Genomic DNA, 18,681 nt, shown 5'->3' on the forward strand with positions numbered 1-18,681 from the left:
ATCTTACAGGTCCAGCTGTGCTGTACACTGTAAACCATGCCCATTCATACACTAGGCTAACTGTTAATTGTAAACTTGATTAAATTACAATGGAATTCCATATGTGATTGTTTCACTGCTGTAGGAATGCACACACAGCGGCTTTTTCAGTAAGACTGAAATGTTGCAAGTCTACATCTGATTGTCTATCAGTAATTTAAAGTGAACTTTAACCTGAAGACATGCGAACTGACTATCTGATCCTGTCTAATGTGATCAATAAGTCAGACTTCTTCAGGAAACCAGTTGCATTCCTCAGTATTGGATTCTCTGAGGTTTAAAGGAATAGTTCACCCAAAAATGAAAATTCTTTCATCCTTTACTCGTCCTCATACCATCCCTTATGTGACTGACTTTCTTCTGCAGAACACAAATTAAGAATATCTCAGCTCTGTTGGTCCTTACAACGCAAGTGAATGGTGACCAAAACTTTGAAGTTCCAAAAAGCACATAAAGGCAGCAAAAAATTACCATATGACTACAGTGATTCAATACAAGTCTTCAGAAGCGATATGATAAGCGTGGATGAGAAACAGATCAATATTTAAGTCCATTTTTACTACAAATGGCCACTTTCAATTTTACTTCCACATTATTCTTCTTTTGGCGATTCACATTCTTTGTGCATATCGCCACCTACTGGGCAGAGAGGAGAAATTGTAGTAAAAAAGGACTTACATATTGATCTGTTTCCCACCCTCACCCATCACATCGCTTCTGAAGACATGGATTCATCCACTGGAGTCGTGTATATATTACTTTTATGCTGCCTTTATGTGCTTTTTGGAGCTTAAAATTTCTGGCCACCATTCACTTGCATTGAATGGACCAACAGAGCGGAATTAATAATAAAATCTTTGTTTGTGTTCAGCAGAAGAGAGAAAGTCATACACATCTGGGATAGCATGAGGGTGAGTAAATGATGAGAGAATTTTAATTTTAAGTTTTGTGCTGTTACATCATTCAGCTGTTAGGATTGTTCCCTGATCACTTGTAAACACATTTTAATACCTAGACAAAGATCTTTTATTCAGCTTTGTGCTTTGCACCATGTTTTGTCTGTCCCTCTCCTGTCTTATTTCTGATTTGAGGTCAAGGCAGCATGACCTTTGGTCTTCAGACCCTTGAAGGAATCTACTACACTGAGCAATGTGATCGAAAAGCCAACAACCTGGGTGTAGAACAATTTTTCTAATGTACTACTGTATAGCTGGAAAGCTGTGTCCAAAGCCTGTAGGATTATTCTGGAGTTCCCTGATTTGTTATAACTCCACAGAGCTAAACTTTAAAGAAATTAGCTTAAAATGCTGAATTAACTATTTCTTAAAATATTTGTTTCTATTGATCATTGGTTCTAATTCCACCTCTGTTGTCTTGTTTGTTTGCAGTGCAGCAGGCTGGGGTGAGACACTGTTATACCGGCACTAGAAAGAACCTTTACATCAACAAGAACACTAAGGTCATTTGTCAAGGCTTCACGGGAAAACAGGTGTGTAGCCACAGTTTGTGTCCCGCACAGAACCCTTCAACCTTGTGCTGCAAGGTCTGGATTCAGCACAGTTTCATTTAGACAGTGATCGGTGTGCAGTCCTGTTGGTTGCGGCCTACCTGAATTACAGGAAACTTGCTCAGAGATAGCAGTACATTGTACTGTATTTTGATCTTAATCAAGATATGTACCTCTGTCAAGTTACATCTTTTAACTAAAGCCCTTGAAAATGTCAAACTCCATTGACTGCAAACTTTCAGTTTGTAAAAACAAAAGGAAATAGGATGTACAGTAATACACTTACAATTGGGTTTTTAAAAGGAAAATTGTAAAGGCTTTTTCTTTTGAAGCTGAAGAGGGCTGGTCAGAGTGCTTAAATGTTTTAGCGCTACAATGTTTGCACTTTTTGGGGAAATTAATAATAATAATAAATCTTATTTATATAGCCCCTTTCTAAAACCCAAGATCGCTTACAGAAACAGCAAAACAGAGCAGAAGTAAATACTCAAACATAAATACATAGCACAGGAAACTTGATATGAAAAAAAAAAAACACTAACAATATCTTATAGTTGTCTTTGCATAGTAAGCTGAGATTGTGTAAGTATTTTAACATTGCAACTTATAGCTTAAGTGTTTTAAAGATAAACTTCAGCTTCAATACACTATAAATAAAATACATTTTACTTAATGATAAGTTTTATCTAAATTGTTCTCTTGAAGTTGGACTACTTTTCTTGGAAGATGAACTTTTCTGGGTTCAATACAAGTTAAGCTCATTCGATCGCATTTGTGGCATAATGTTGATTGCCACAAAAAAAATATTTAGACCTGTCCATCCTTTTCTATAAAAAAAAAAAAGAAAAGAAGTAAAAATCTGGGTTCCATTGAGAAAGTTACAATAGAACTGAATGGGGCCAATCTGTAAATGTTAAAATACTCACTGTTTCAAAACTATAGCCACAAGACATTCACGATATGCATGTTAACATGATTTTAATGTGATAAAATCGCTTACTAACGTTTTCTGTGTAAAGTTATAGCCAATTTTACATCTTCCTTGCCAATACGACAACACTGTAAACCCTACAATGACCGTAACAACAACAACAAAAATGTAAAAGTTTAAACAGAAGAATTAATGTAAGTGCTTTTATAAAATTTAAAAGCTTCACATTTCTGCTTTTAAACCCTCCAAAAATTGTCCCCATTTACTTTCATTTAAAAGTGCCTCACTTGTAACCTCAATTTATGAGGGTAGAGTAAAAATAATTTTTGGGTGATATGTAACATTATGCCACAAATGCTGTTGATTGAGCTTAATTTAACAGCTTAACTGAGGAAACTTCGACAGTGGATGATGACGTAGAACGAGTCCACGTAAGAACAGAAAAGAACACACATTGAGATTCACCAAATGTCTCGTGCAGAGACGTTCATTCCTCGCACACGATACATTCTTTAAAAACAAGTCTAAATATCTTATATGTTGCTTCACAAGTAAATTTATCTTGTTTTAAGGATTTTTAGACAATTTTAAATTGAAAACAAAACAAAAGCACTTGATAACAACAGGATTATTTACAGTGAATTTTTTAATGAATTAAACAATAAAAATCCAAGTATTTTCTTACTTGTAATTCAGTGAATGTCATTTAGAGATATTCTTAAAAGATGATTTTGTCCTCTTTTTTTGTTAGTAAGCACATTTAATGCAACCTTTTAAGTCGAGGCACAAGCTGAATAGTCGGTTAAGAGCTAATGGTTAATCATTGCAGTAATCGCCCAAATAGTCGAATAATCGTTCTAATAATAGTTAGATTAGTCGATTATCAAAATAATTGTTAGTTGCAGCCCTAGTCTCATCTGATGTTTTTTTTTTCATACAAAAAAAATACGGTTAAGAGGTCCATTCTCCTTAACTTGATCATTGACACAGAGTCAGTGTTGTTTATACCCTGGTTGATAGTAAAAGAAGCGCATATCACCAGATTTATCTTGACATGCACTATGCACTGGTAGATGGAGGTTCGTCGTGTTACACAGTACTTTCATTTTACAGTACTCCCAAATGCCAGGTTTAGGCAAATAGCCAAAATGCACATTTATATTATTGATTACATGACGATGTATCGTCATATAGATATTTTGAAGAACACAGCCCTGCATTTCAGTGTGTATTGATTTGTGGACCTGTCACGATGTAAAGCTGGCTGTACAAATTGTCCGTCTTTGAAGGTTGGGTTTTTGTGTCATTAAAAACTGTATTTGACCCGCCGGCAAACCTGTGGCCCGTGTTTTAGAGGGGCTCTTGTCATTTAATATGCAAAGTATCCGTTTCTTAAAGGAATATTCCAGGTTTAATACAAGTTAAGCTCAAACAACGGCATTTGTTGCATAATGTTGATGACTCTTTCCTCTATTTAAAAAAATAAATGCAGAAATCTGGGTTACAGTGTGGCACTTACAATGGTGAATGGGGTCAATCTGTAAACTAAAATATTCACTGTTTTAAAAGTATAGCCTCAAGATTTAAACAGTTTGTGTTAAAACATGATTTAAATGTGATAAAATTGCTGACTAACCTTTCTGTTTAAAGTCATATCCAATTTTTAAAACTTCATTGCCATGGTGACATAGTGACATAAACCCCAAAACTCTAAATCAGGCGTGTAAAAAAAAAAAAAAAATCCGTAAAGATTTAAACAACTTTACATCTCAGAAAAGTCAGACAAGTTTTAACAGAAGAGTTAATGTACAGTAAGTGGTTTTATAAGATTATTAGCTTCACATTTCTGCATTTAAACCCTCCAAAAAGGCCCGTTCACTTCCATTGTAAGTGCCTCACTGCAACCTTGATTTTAGTTTGTTTTATTTTAGTTTTTTTTTTTTTTTAAAGAAAAGGAGGGACAAGTCTAAATTTTTTTGTGGTAATCAACATTATGCCACAAATGCTGTTGATTTGATCTTAACTTGAATTGAACCCAGCATATTCCTTTTAATTCTAAGGTTCAGAGAGAGGGAGGAAAATGTTAGTTATTAGTTAGTAATTATGACTGTTTTGGTGCAAAAAACCTGCAAAAAACCTGGACCTCAAGGGAAACAAAATAAATACAAAAAACAATGTATGACTTGACTCCTTTAAATGCTGCCCAGGCCCTTACATTAAAACTGCTGGCTACAGTGTCCAATAACCTTACTTTTCCAGTCCCTCTGATTTATGTGCTACTTCTCATTGTATTTCTCTCGCTCTCCTTCACCCTCTTTCAAATGACCCTTTACCATAATAAAGGGTTATTAGATGAAGTTTAAATGAACACTCATTATAATTAGAAGGAGATGAGGAATGACTAAAGTGTCATTGCTGCGAATTAACGTTGCTGTTCGGCTAAATAAGCAAACCATACTTCAAATTAATCGCCCCACCATTAACGGAGGCAACGTGCAGGAAAAACGGCGAAGTTAGCTCAGCACTTCAGCGTTAATGAAGGTGTGAGTGCAAATGATGGTGAAAAAATTGGCAAGGGAATGCAGGGAGGGGAGATGGATCGAAAAGTGCCCGGTTTGCTAATTTTTCCTAATTAAATTTGAAGCATTACGATGTTAAGATATTGACGTCATTGGTGACACTTGCCTTTGGACTTACCTGTTTAATTATAATTTGTAATAATTAACATGGATGAAATGAGGACAGAAGGTTGAAGTTCACAACGTACCATTTTCAGACTATTCAAATCCCTAATCCAATCCATTATCATAGGGCACAATATTTTACTATTAAAATTCCATGTTAGAGCTTTCATTGATTTAAAGTGCTTGTCATTATAAAAGCTCTTTTGTAGTTCATGTCTGTGTTCTGGGTTACATGCAGGGAATTTACTTATGCCCTGTTCTACATTAGTCTCTTTAAGTCTTGTCATTAATTTAATAACTTAAGAAGAATGTGAAGTGACCCAGCCATGTAAATCTTTAGTCATGCAAACCATGTAATGTAAGTGGTTTTCTGTTCGAGGTGTTCTTTGTGTTGTTGAAAGAACTGATATAATTATTGTAATGGAATGGAATCGACTGTGTCAAGTCTATGCTGCAGATGCAATTAAGAATATTATTGATTATTATTGATGCAAAGGTTACCTGAGTCTACTCTTAAAGTGACAAAGTCCTCTTTTAATGTGTTTCCATAAGTAGACTGTATTGCAGCACCATTGTATAGTACACAATAAGACCAGGAACATGCATTAAAAGGATAGTTCACCCAAAAGTTAAAATTCTCTCAACGTTTACTCACCTTCTTGCCATCCTTGATGTGTATGACTTTCTTTCTTCACCAGAATACATTTGAAGAAAAATATCTCTACACAGTAGGTCCTTAAAATTTAAGTGGATGTTGAACTGACATTTGAAGCTCCAAAAATCACAGACAGTCAGCATAAACGTCATCAATACGAATATGTGATCGCTTTTGGTGTGAAAAGATCTATATTTAAGTACTTTATAACTATAAACCTTTCGTTCCGGTAAGCTTCACAAGAGCGCCGAAGTTCACGTGGTCTCTTGTGTGATGTATTCGCGTTGCCACGTTACGGATGTAATCTCACGTTCTCCACTCGGTTGAGACGTCCAGGATAAACACACAAATGCACCATTATAAGTAAAAAAAACAAAACAGATACAAATACAGATCTAAACCAAAACCAATGAAGCTACTATTCAGCGTTTCTCCTACTCCGCTGTAAACAGCGCTGCTTTTCTATGTGTGTGTCGCACGCGCCTCAGTTCTCATGTGTATTAAGTGCCAACGCGATTATTTCACATGCACATACCACTGTTGACTGGAAGCGATAATTTAGAGTTAAAAAGAACTTTAAATATTGATCTGTTTCGCTCCAAAAGCGATCGTGATGCTTTAGAAGACATTAATTTAACCGCTGGAGTTGTTTCGATGACGTTTATACTGACTGTCTGTTCTTTTTGGAGCTTCAAAATTCTGATCACCATTCACTTGCATTTTAAGGACCTACTGAGCTAAGATATTTTTCTTCAAATGTGTTCTGGTGAAGAAAGAAAGTCATACACACTTGGAATATCATGAGGGTGAGTAAATGATTATAAAATTGTCATTTTTGGGTGAACTATCCCTGTAAGAATGTAACAGGTTCAATTTTGATTTCATGTTGACGTTAATGTTATTAGAAGTTTGTGTGCTGAACAATTATGGAGCTATAACAGTGACTTATGTATATAAATTTGGATTTTGTACATTCATTTGAATTATAGACTTGTGACAATTTAATAAAATTGTAGATTTTTGTGGCATATTTTTTTATTCTTTTAAAAGCATATTTTTAAAATTATTATTATTATTTTTAATAGGTGGAATTAGCTGTAAATATTTAGATAATAAAATTATAGGTTAAAATTCTCAGATTAAGAAGAAATTCAGAACTCCAAATACAAATCTCTCATATCAGAAATTTAGATAAACATACTAGGCCATAGGGCAAGCTTCCGGGTTCCACATGGAAATGTAGAAGTTAACAGAATAGTTGATCTTAGCATTTTGTCCAGTCACAGAGATACCAGAATTCTCTGGCACAGGTGTAGGCTTGAACTACAGTGAACAAAATCAGTGAATGATGTTCACATGAACTATAATGAACAACATTTACAGCATGCATTAATTTTAGCCAATGTAAATTTCTTAATATACTAATAGATTTTAACATTATAATACATAAATATATACAATATCATTAGTTAATGCATAATTAGCTGACAATGAACAATAATATTTTGGCAAAATGTTTTTATTTTTTATTTCTACATTTTTCTACATGATTTTTTTTTTCTTCATTTGAAAAATTAAACCTATATTTGTATTGTGTGAATATTTACAGCTAATTCCACTTCTTAAAAAAAAAAAAAAAAATGTTAAAGTACAAATTTGATCATTTATATGCCACACAGTGTTAATCGATGTTTTGTTAAGTGTCACATGCCTAGAATTCAAATGTACACAATTCAGTTTCAAATACTTTATTCATTGTTCTAGCTTCATTAACGGTAAGCCCAAATTCTGCTCTCCTTCACTGAAAGATCTCTGTTATCTATTTTCTCTTTCTCTAGGGCACCTTTCACAGTCAGCAAGCTCTGGACTATGGCTCTCAGTTAGTAGGAGGAGTGTCCCCAGGCAAGGGGGGCAAAACACACCTGGGTCTGCCAGTCTTCAACTCTGTGAAGGAGGTAATGGCCTGTGTGACAGCTGACAGTCTCCTGTGAGTCAAAAAGAGTTTACGGGCAGCTTCTCTCCTTCTGTGAGGATACTAAGAGACTTTTAAGGGGACATATTTAGGGCAAGTGATGCCAACAGTAACGGATGTGTTAAAGGCCAGAAGCTAGGTGCCAGATCTCAGTTTAAAGGCCTGATCAGATCAAATCTTTTGTGGCTGAATGACATAAAAGTATAAAGGATTTGCAAACAAATAAAAAGTCCAATGCAATTTTTTTTTTTCTTTTTTTATCTGAAAAGTACCTGAATGAATTGTTCAGCATCCATTTACATGTATGCATTTGGCAGATGTTTATTTAAAGCGACTTACGGTCGCATTTATGGTATGCAAATTTATAATTTTGTCAGAATTGAGCCCATGACCTTGCCATCAATGCTAGCAAAACATCCAAACAATTAAAAGAAAAACTACCTGTTCTCCCAATAAATAAGTTGGATCATTATAATGCAGTACTTACTATAACACATGGTGTGAAGGAGGCTGTGGAGATTTATTGTATCTTGCATGCTTATTTTACCATAAATTTAGACTTGTTGTGAATAGGCTTTAAGCAGATTTTCCATTAGGCTGAAATACGACCAGAAAAAGTCAATTAACACCCAACTTGTTTGAAGGAACTTAAATTCACTGACAGTATGAGTTTTTTACAGTTGACATTTGATTCTTTGCTGGTTTTGCAGGCTAAGGATGGCACTGGGGCCGAAGCCACCGTGATCTATGTGCCCCCTCCTTTTGCGGCAGCCGCTATCACTGAGGCAATTGATGCAGAGATACCGCTGGTGGTCTGCATCACAGAGGGAATCCCCCAGCAGGACATGGTGCGTGTCAAACACAAGCTGCTCCGCCAGAGCAAGACCCGTCTCGTCGGCCCCAACTGTCCCGGTGTCATCAACGTAAGAGCTACACTGAATGAATATGCCAATCTCTTATGCTAATAGTTAATAGGGATGCACTGATACAATTTTCTTCTCTCCCGATCCGATTCCGATGCCTGAACTCTCAGTAACAATGTTATTTTTTGTATTTATTTTTTTTATGAGTTTAGAATATCTATAACTCACTGTGTGGAACTGTTTGAGAGTACTCATATGTGTAAAGAAACTAACTACCTCACTAATTATTTCATTATAGGAAAAGAAAAAAACAATTATTTAACATGTGTAGCCTGTAGACCATTTTAAGAATGTAAATAAAAACAAATTTACAGTCAAAACGTATTTCCGGATCCTTTCAACAAAGTCTCTTTTTCGAGGTCAGTCAGTCCACTCAGCGGCCGTCTTTGGAACACTCTTGGGCAGTTTGGGCAGCTATTTTTTTTATGTAAACAAGCATCATGAAAGTGCAGCTCATATCTACTTGAATGAGGAAAGACCAAAATCTCAAAAACGGTTGGTCAAGATTACGATAAAAGAACATATTTTAAATAAGCAGTAAAATCTGACAACACTGTGTGGCATGGTGCGCAAGAGATGGACACAGTGGGTGTGGCGTCAGGCCTCGGAGAGGCATTTATTTAAAATACCCAAAGCAAAGGGGAATCTGGGGCCTTTGCTGTGGAAATGGCCATGTGAAGAAAGAGTAGTGAAGACAGGGGAAGGTCCAGGTGATAGTGGGTGGGGTCCCTGCAGCTGCGACGTGCTCCCCTCCTTGGTCCGAAGTGCGTAGGTTGGCAGCTTCACTCGAGCGACCCGGCTTCCTTGGGCCTCGGCACTTGAGGGGGCTAGTGCCCCGGCATCCTGGCCATCACCCAAAACACGTGCTCCAATCCCTGGCGTTGCATCTAAATTGTACCAGGGTTCCGGTGATGCATCTAACTCGCAGCGGACCCTCCCCACTTTGTTCCTGGACTTGCGAAGATCCCAGCTGGTAGAGACCAGTCTCCCAAGGAGAGGCGCACTCGGTGTTTCAAGGCAGTGGCGATGAGGCTCTTCACTGGGTTCAGGTGAGCCTCATCACATGCTGCCAAACAGGGAAAATTCACCGCGGGCAACGATGATCCACGGGGCCGTGTCGTTCCGTCACAACTGGTATAATAAATTATGTGTCTTTAACTCAGATTACGCAAAAAAATTCAGTCTTACCGTCTTGAATAGCTAATGTGCATGTGCGTTCTCAAGTTGATTGACAGGCGATTTTTCTATCTTAAAGGTGATTGGCTGTTCTGCCTGAAAGGCGGGAATTCCTTTATACATCCGTTGACCGTTGGCTGCCATTGGGCGTTCCAATTTCTCCCATTCATTTTAATAGAAGTGGCCAGTTTCTGCTAAATATTCTCTGTTTTGACAAGCAGAAAATGTTCATGGAACAATGACATCACTTGACGTCACCAACAAACAGTCCTTGAAATGGTCTATAAAGAAAAACATCATTTTTGTTTCAATCAATCACATAGTAATTTTTTGGAACCCAGTCAACTTATATATATAAAATTAGTTAAATTACAAATGTAATTTGTTATTATTGTTATTTGTAAAATAATTATAATAATAATTATTACATTTCATTATGCAATAGTGATACATTTCCGTTGTAGTTTCGTAGGACTTTTATTTTGACTCCAGAAGAGTTTTTGTAGGCTAGTTCACAGTAGTTTAATTTGCTTCTCAATCAACATCTTGTAAAATAAGAATCAGGTGGCGTTCTCAATGCATGTTATAAGCGAACAAAACTATAGAGCAGGGGTACTCAATTAAAGTTCCAAGAGGTCCGGTCTCTACATTTCCTTCCCAGCAAAGGTCCGGATAATAATACGTCGCTTACACTGTGTCATATGGCTATGAAATTATATAATATATGTTTTTGAATAGATTTTTTTAACTTGCCACGTTGGAAGCAATAGTACTTTGTTAAAATAAAAAGCAAATCCTAAACAGTCAAAATAGTCTCTTCAAAACTGGGCAGGGATGAGGTCATTGGGGACCCAGAGACAGCCAAAATAGTGGGGTCTGAGAGGTCTTCCAAAAGATAAAAATATTTAATCAAGACTTTATCAGTTGAGGGGCATTTGGATATGAATATTAAAAGATAAGTTCAACAGTTCATTTTTAATCTGAATGACAGCAGTTTTTGTGTTTAAATATTTTTACATTCAGAATATACATGTATGGGACAAAGGAGGCCTTTTTACAGATAAAAAAAAAACACTGTATGGGGATTAAGGGGTGTCCCCTGAAAAAAAATTTATAAAAATTTAAAAGTATGAATTATATTTTCCTTAAAGTGAGAATCTACTAAAAAAAAAAACATATTTACATAACAACAGTGAAGCATTAAAATACTGTTTGCTTAATTTAAATATCAATAGGCTTTCCTTGTCCTTGCCACCCATGCCATAATGACATCTCTGATTAATTTTTCACAAAATTAGACCAAAAATCTGTTTGTATATTATGAAAGACTCGTAACATGCTGAAAGGCGGCACGTCCTGACACAAAACTGGCTTTGCTGAACCATCTGAATCACACATCAGACAGATGAAGATAGTTTCACTTTGCTTCATTTTTGTTTTCTGCAGTGTGTTTAAGGGAAAGATGCCAGTATCTATAGCGTTGTCTCCTCTACTGTTGTTAAAATAACCGTGCCTGCAACTACGTACTGTAAATTAGGCTTTATGTGGCGACTATATTGGGGAGAGAGGCAGTGCACGGAGAGCAGGAATAAAAGCACGTTCAGCGCTAGGGAATAATCACGTAGCCCTGGATGTGCTATATTCCCGCTTTAGAGATAAACGCTGAGCGGGCTTTATTCACGCTCCACGTGCATATACACGTATGCTTACACGATCTCTTAGCCAGGTGTCAGATAACTAGCACAAAGATTTAGATCTTTGTCTGGATTGAATTATCCTTCGGTCCCTATCCGGACCGGAGTCTGCCTATTGAGTACCTCTGCTATAGAGCATCTACATCTGAGCTGAAGTTTGTGTAGAGCACCAACATATTGCACACTGCTCTGAGCAGTGCATCACAAGCCCGTGCATGTATTAACAGAGTGACACTCGTTCAGGGAAGTGCACTGCACATGCAGACTGTATATTTATTTATTAAACACATTAACAAATGTTATTCACAAAGATTAACAATTGCACGAGTTATATGGACTACATAAATGGTGCTATAAAGGTTATTTTATGTCATTCTTTGAGTTTGATGGTAACCACCATAACTAACGTGGTATCGGGTAAAAACATCACTATCTAAGCAGGAAAAAACTTTATTTTATCAATCAGGAATTAATGGATTTGTGCAAACTTGTCTCAATATGACTGGATGGTGTAGGGGAGGAGTTGAAAAATAAGAGAACATGAATGCTTGTGGTGTCAGCCCAAAAGGAAAGTTGTTTCAGAGGTGGAGCAAGTAATTACTTTTTGATAGAAGATTACATATGTTTAATTTTTTGTCTTTGGAATAATGTGCCCAAAAGCAGGAACTTACATTAAGAAAGTGAAAAGGATCAATTCTGATTTCATGCTTGGAATAAATTTGAATTGCCTTCAGTAATAGGCTATGTATAATTTAAACTGAATCAGATTTTTAATGGTGTTTTGTCCAACATCTATTGCAGCCTGGCGAATGCAAAATTGGGATCATGCCTGGACACATCCACAAGAAAGGAAGAATTGGTAACAGTTCCACTGGATAACACCTGTCTCTGTTGTTCCATCTTTAATGCTCAGTATAATCAACTTTCCAGCAGGGTTTGTCTTTAAATTCGATTTTTGAGCAGCTCAGAGCATGACATCACATGCTGCTTGAATGATAGAATTGAAAAAGAGCCTTTAAAATGTCTTCACGATCATCAAAGAATCATCAAACAGGCAGAAAGCGAGAGAGAGTCTCAATTCGAGACGGACCCTTTTTTATTGTGTTGATTTGTCCAAGTTTCTCACCTTGTCAGACTTGATGTCTCTGCTGGCTAGTAGACCTTGAACTTAAACACAGACATTATTCAGATCTCCATGCATTTTCAGACTGCTGATAGCTACTCATCATGGTGCTCTCTGGCAGTATGCAGACACTCTCTGTCATTTTAAGCAGCAGGGCTGTGCAATCTCAAGAGCCACGCAAGCTAGATCACTAGATAAATGGGACACGTTTTTGAAGAGCTCTGAAGAATGCTACTCAGACATGAGCTTTGTGTCTGCTTCTGCTTTAAAAGATGTGACCTCTTAAAATGGTCTTGCTATTGCAAAACTGTTCAGCAGAGGTTTCGTCACCCTTTCCACTGCTGTTACATTTGACATTTGCAAAGCAATATATCTGAATGCCATCTAGTTGCCCCCTGATTGCATTGTGCATGGAAGAATATGGAGCTGAGAGCATGTAATTATGGAAGGACAGGAAAATTAGTAGACACTCACTTTAGTGATATATGATAATCTTAACATTGTTTATGTTGCCTTGTTCATTTTTCACCAGGCATTGTATCTAGATCAGGCACTCTTACATATGAAGCTGTACATCAGACAACGCAAGTGGGTCTTGGACAGTCGCTGTGCATTGGTATGACAACCTAATGAACTGTCATATTCTAACATGTCTTTGTTTAGTCTAGAGAAACAGTTCTTTGAAGAAAGTGTCTTTTCTTTCAGGTATCGGTGGTGACCCGTTTAATGGCACTAACTTCATTGACTGTCTGGAGGTGTTCCTGCAGGACCCCAAAACAGAGGGCATCATTCTGATTGGAGAGATTGGCGGAGATGCCGAGGAGAATGCGGCAGAGTACTTGAAACAGCACAACTCTGTAAGCTGCCTTTTAGAATTCATAACAGCCACTTAACAAAACCTTGTAAATTGTTGAAAAAAATTTATAAAATAAATGCCAGATGATCTTTTCTGGTATAGGTACTGTACCACATCTGGTTTTCACACAAGCAATATAGCTCAACAGTCTGGTTCCGGAAGTAAAAATCCCATACATTTTTTTTTTTTGGAATTTCCATTGGGAAATTGATTGTTAACAATACCTTTTTAAACATTTAAAGACAGATCTTCTGTGTGCTCCAAGGTGGTTAATTGATGCAATATGCTTCCGCTGAAGCCATCCGTCCGTGTTATTTCAAATTAAAATCGTGGTTAATATCGGAATTCCCATTCCCATGATCCTTAGGTGGAAAAAAATCCACCAGTCAGAGAATTACAGCAAAAGAGCTGTGCAGTGACCGTCTACTTTCATGACACTGTGAATGATGTTATCAAAATTGGAAGCTTTTTCTGGAAATATTACAATTCCAGTTTGACAATGGTTCTTGTTCACTCGACCTATATTTGAAAAAAACAAAAAATACTGTTAATTTACAGCAAAGGGTTTATGGTTGAATGTGCCTAATAGCAATGCCTAATAACAATAGCACACCTACTTAACAGTTATTCACAAGCTTCTTGTTGTCTTGCGCTGTCTTCACATTTTTCTATCACCGCACTTTCTGTTGTTTGTTTTACTTTACTAACAAATTTATGACCAGTGAAACTTCTTTTATTGCCGTAATTTGCCAAGCTTTGCTGGACTGTTGCAGTGCAACAGTCCAGCAAACATAAATGAATAGTTCACCCAAAAATGAAAATTCTGTCATTTACACGTTACCCTTCTGTTGTCCCAAACCTTTCTGTCTTCCATGGAACAGAAAAGGAGATGTTAGGCAGAACATTAGGGACTGTATGACTGTGCCTCACAATGAAGGTATATGCAATATTGGTCACAAACATGGCGGGACGGTCATACAGTGATGTCACATGAAACAGGTCAATTGGTCCAAACTCCTCAAGAGATGTAGTCCAATATCTCTTAGCAGTCATAGCATGCATGCACCAATCACCTGTGCGTGCCCGTCAACCAGCCCGGGCTTCCCTCATAACGCAAGATCCAGTATCAGGATAGCGCAGAGCTGCTCACATGCGTGATCAAATCAGCCTTCCCTCGATATTGTGGCGCATGCGGCACATTTGAATTTTACATGAGAATTTTCTATTTTGAAAGTATGGAGCAATTCAACCGTGTTGTTATCGAGTGTTTTGACTTGAGCGTACAGAGATGTTTTTGTCTTGCTTTCCATTTAAAATGATCTAAAAATCCTTAAAACAAGATACATTTACTTGAGAAGCAACACATAAGATATTTAGACTTGTTTTTAGAGAATGTATCTTGAATATAAGTGTATTTTGTATATGTGTATTTTTTAATTTGATACTTTTGTCAGTGCAGTAGAGACAAAATATACTCGTATTCAAGATACATTCTCTGAAGTAAGTCTAAATATCTTGCTTCTCAGGTAAATATATCTTGTTTTAAGGATTTTTAGATATTTTAAAATATTATATTCAACATTCTCTGAGAAGTTTGAAATTCTCTCGCACTGTTTTTCACGCTACTCATATAAGAGGCTCTGACCACACAGTGAAATGCCAGTTTCGGAGTGTGTGCTTATTTATAGAACCCGCTTCCTTATTGTTTGAACTTTAATAAAGGATGCATTAAATATATAACACAGGGTGTTTCCTTTTTAGACGCTCTGACAAGTTTTGCTCAAGCGGAACGCCGCTTTATTTCACGTCAAGGCAACACTGCTTCTATATTTACATATTTTGTATTTTGTATTATAATTCCCTCATACTTTGCAATCTACATCGCCTTAATCTGTTTGGAAAGTTTGGAGTGTGTCTGGACTGTGAGCTGTTTTTTCTTCCTCTCCTCAATCAAATGCGATCTGAAGTGTCATCATTAGAGTTTCAGATGATCTTATGTTACGTTAAATTAGATCAAATGACGATTCGATTTTTGATGACAATTTTTTATTGTCGATCACGTCGACTAATTGTTTCAGCCCTATTGGCATGTATCAAAAGCAGTTTTTGATGTTTTTCTTAATATAGTTTTCAGGTGTTTTTTTCCATTCACCACCATTGTTCCCTCACAAATTTGAAAAGTGAAGTCAGTGAAACAGGTCAATAAAGATGTCTTTAGATTCCTTCATACACGAGATATACAAATGCAGGTATCTTCTGACCTCGCACATGTTCTAAACATGCACATCCACTGTTGTTGTTTCCACATTCGTCTCCTGTTGTTAAGGGGCAGTTACATCTTCTAGCACTTCTTTGTGACAGCAATGACTCAAATGCGAGTGTTGCCACCTTATGGACCCACTAATTAGTGCTAGGGGTGTAATGATCCATCGATCTGGATTGAAGCATTGATCAAATAACCACCGATGCAATGCCATCAATTCAACGCGTTAACATCGATATATATTTTTTATGATACACATTTATTTTGACATTCATATGCCAGCCACGTCCATACACATTTCTGTCGGGCGATGCAGCAACCTTATGACATTCATCTCACTTTATACTGTAAGTACTAAATATGCTTCGCTTGTGGGACACACATGTGTAAGGGGTGATTGAAACCTAAAGTTGTGCTCTGCTCTATCCATGTGTGCCCGTTAACTGGCCCAGGCTTCCCTTGAAATGCGAGATCCAGTGACAGGATAGCGCAGAGCTGCTCACATGCGTGAGCAAATCAGGCTTCCCTCGATATTGTGGCACATGCGACACATTTGAATTTCACATATGAATTTTCTAATTTGAAAGCGTTATGGAGCAATTCAACCATGTCAAATGGCTAGACAGCCCGACATTGTGAACAGTCCTGACAAGGGAAAGAGAAAACACCTGTACGTGCGTTCAGTGCTCGAGCACTGTGCTGATGATGAAATTTGTGTCATGTGTGCTGTACGTGGATGCTTTGCATTCACGTCTGACTGAAGTATGCATTGGTTTTTAGTCAATGTTCACTCTTGTATCTTTTTTCCATACAATGAACCGGGTGCGGCGCAGGACCCACTATTGTGGTGGTAGCTTGTGAAATGAACAGTGGCATGCTCCTTCCCTCTGAAGTGCTAGGGTCTACTCCTTGGGCAAGAGTGTATAACCCTTGAGCTTCCCATACTAGGGTCACTGTTGTTTATATACTTTTTTATTTTATTTTGTTTTTTCTCTCTACTGTACTTGAGTTTGCCCATCTTCTTATACAATGTCTACTTCTCCGTAAGGACCCTGAGTAGTCCTAGCACCCCCCTGCTACTCGTAAAATACAACAAAAGAGGGCGACTTGTTTGCCATGAGTTGCAACCCGTGTCGGTGGAGGAAGAGATCCTGGCTCCTGAGAAATGTGGTTTGCTGCGGTTTCCATTATTTCAACACTGTGCTTTGACTCCTAATTCATCTAGATGGGAGATTGCAAAGGCCCAATCCAATCAATCGGCTGGTCAAGACATGCCCTGGTAATACTACATATTAAGTTAACATCAACTATCTTTTCAGTATCCCCAGAAGGCGTTGGCTAAGGGTCAATCGAGTAGATGGAATATCTCTCGTTCTTTGTCCTCGAGTATACCATCCCTATATCCCTGGTGCATAATTTGTAGAGTTCCGTAGCTCTGTGCATCCCCTTTTAGGACTCCGAGGTGGGTGGGGAGTAGAGGTGATGAAGTATAATACGCTAAACATGTCTACCAAACACACTTACAAAAAACAACTTTTAGACCTGGACATGGACTGCACTTCTAAGAATCAATGTGCTTCTACATCTAACAATGAAGATTAGCCAAAATGTATAATTATTGAATCTGCATCATCAGATTTGCCAATCACAAAGCTTTCTCCTTTTGCTATTTACAAGGGCAACCTGCACAGGATCGGTACATCTGAATATCACACCTGTGGGACAGGTACAGGATGGCAACAACAACTGCCCGAGTTACACCAGAAACGCACAATCCCTCCATCAGTGCTCAGACTGTCTGCAATAGGCTGAGAGAGGCTGGACTGAGGGCTTGTAGGCCTGTTGTAAGGCAGGTCCTTACCAGACATCACCGGCAACAACGTCGCTTATGGGCACAAACCCACCTTCACTGGACCAGACAGGACTGGCAAAAAGTGCTCTTCACTGACGAGTAGCGGTTTTGTCTCACCAGGGGTGATGGTCGGACTCGCGTTTATCGTCGAATGAATGAGCATTACACCGAGGCCTGTACTCTGGAGCGGGATCGATTTGGAGGTGGAGGGTCTGTCATGGTCTGGGGCGGTGTGTCACAGCATCATCAGACTGAGCTTGTTGTCATTGCAGGCAAACTTAATGCTGTGCGATACAGGGAAGACATCCTCCTCCCTCATGTGGTACCCTTTCTGCAGGCTCATCCTGACATGACCCTCCAGCATGACAATGCCACCAGCCATACTGCTCGTTCTGTGTGTGATTTCCTGCAAGACAGGAATGTCAGTGTTCTGCCATGGCCAGCGAAGAGCCCGGATCTCAATCCCATTGAGCACGTCTGGGACCTGTTGGATTGGAGGGTGAGGGCTAGGGCCATTCCCTCCAGAAATGTCCGGGAACTTGCAAGTGCCTTGGTGGAAGAGTAGGGTAACATCTCACAGCAAGAACTGGCAAATTTGGTGCAGTCCATGAGGAGGAGATGCACTGCAGTAATTAATGCAGCTGGTGGCCACACCAGATACTGACTGTTACTTTTGATTTTGACCCCCCCTTTGTTCAGGGACACATTATTCCATTTCTGTTAGTCACATGTCTGTGAAACTTGTTCAGTTTATGTCTTAGTTGTTGAATCTTTTTATGTTCAAAGTGAGAGGACGTTTCTTTTTTTGCTAAGTGTATATATATATATACACGTATGTACAATATACAAATCTCTTATATACAGAAGCAAGGGAATGTAATGGCAGAAGAAGTGTGGTATGTTTGATAAATATAAATAGACTAAGGTGTGTATTGCACATTAATTATTGCTCAATGGGGCAGTTTTAACTGTTCATGAGATGGATAGCCTCAGGGAAAAAACTGTT

The 18,681-nt window shown here is 37.9% G+C and overlaps 1 protein-coding gene across 1 annotated transcript in view; it reads left to right on the forward strand.

Annotated features, from left to right (window-relative positions):
* Positions 1-18,681, forward strand: part of LOC127444594 (succinate--CoA ligase [ADP/GDP-forming] subunit alpha, mitochondrial-like) — a 40,093-nt gene that overhangs the window by 860 nt on the left and 20,552 nt on the right. The window contains exons 2-7 of the mRNA XM_051704051.1: positions 1,428-1,528; positions 7,655-7,771; positions 8,499-8,711; positions 12,383-12,440; positions 13,237-13,320; positions 13,410-13,561. Of these exons, the coding sequence (XP_051560011.1) occupies positions 1,428-1,528; positions 7,655-7,771; positions 8,499-8,711; positions 12,383-12,440; positions 13,237-13,320; positions 13,410-13,561 (725 nt within the window). The remainder of the gene's footprint in view (positions 1-1,427; positions 1,529-7,654; positions 7,772-8,498; positions 8,712-12,382; positions 12,441-13,236; positions 13,321-13,409; positions 13,562-18,681) is intronic.

This window comes from Myxocyprinus asiaticus, chromosome 8 (genome assembly GCF_019703515.2).
Source record: "Myxocyprinus asiaticus isolate MX2 ecotype Aquarium Trade chromosome 8, UBuf_Myxa_2, whole genome shotgun sequence".
Classification (NCBI taxonomy): Eukaryota; Metazoa; Chordata; class Actinopteri; order Cypriniformes; family Catostomidae; genus Myxocyprinus; species Myxocyprinus asiaticus.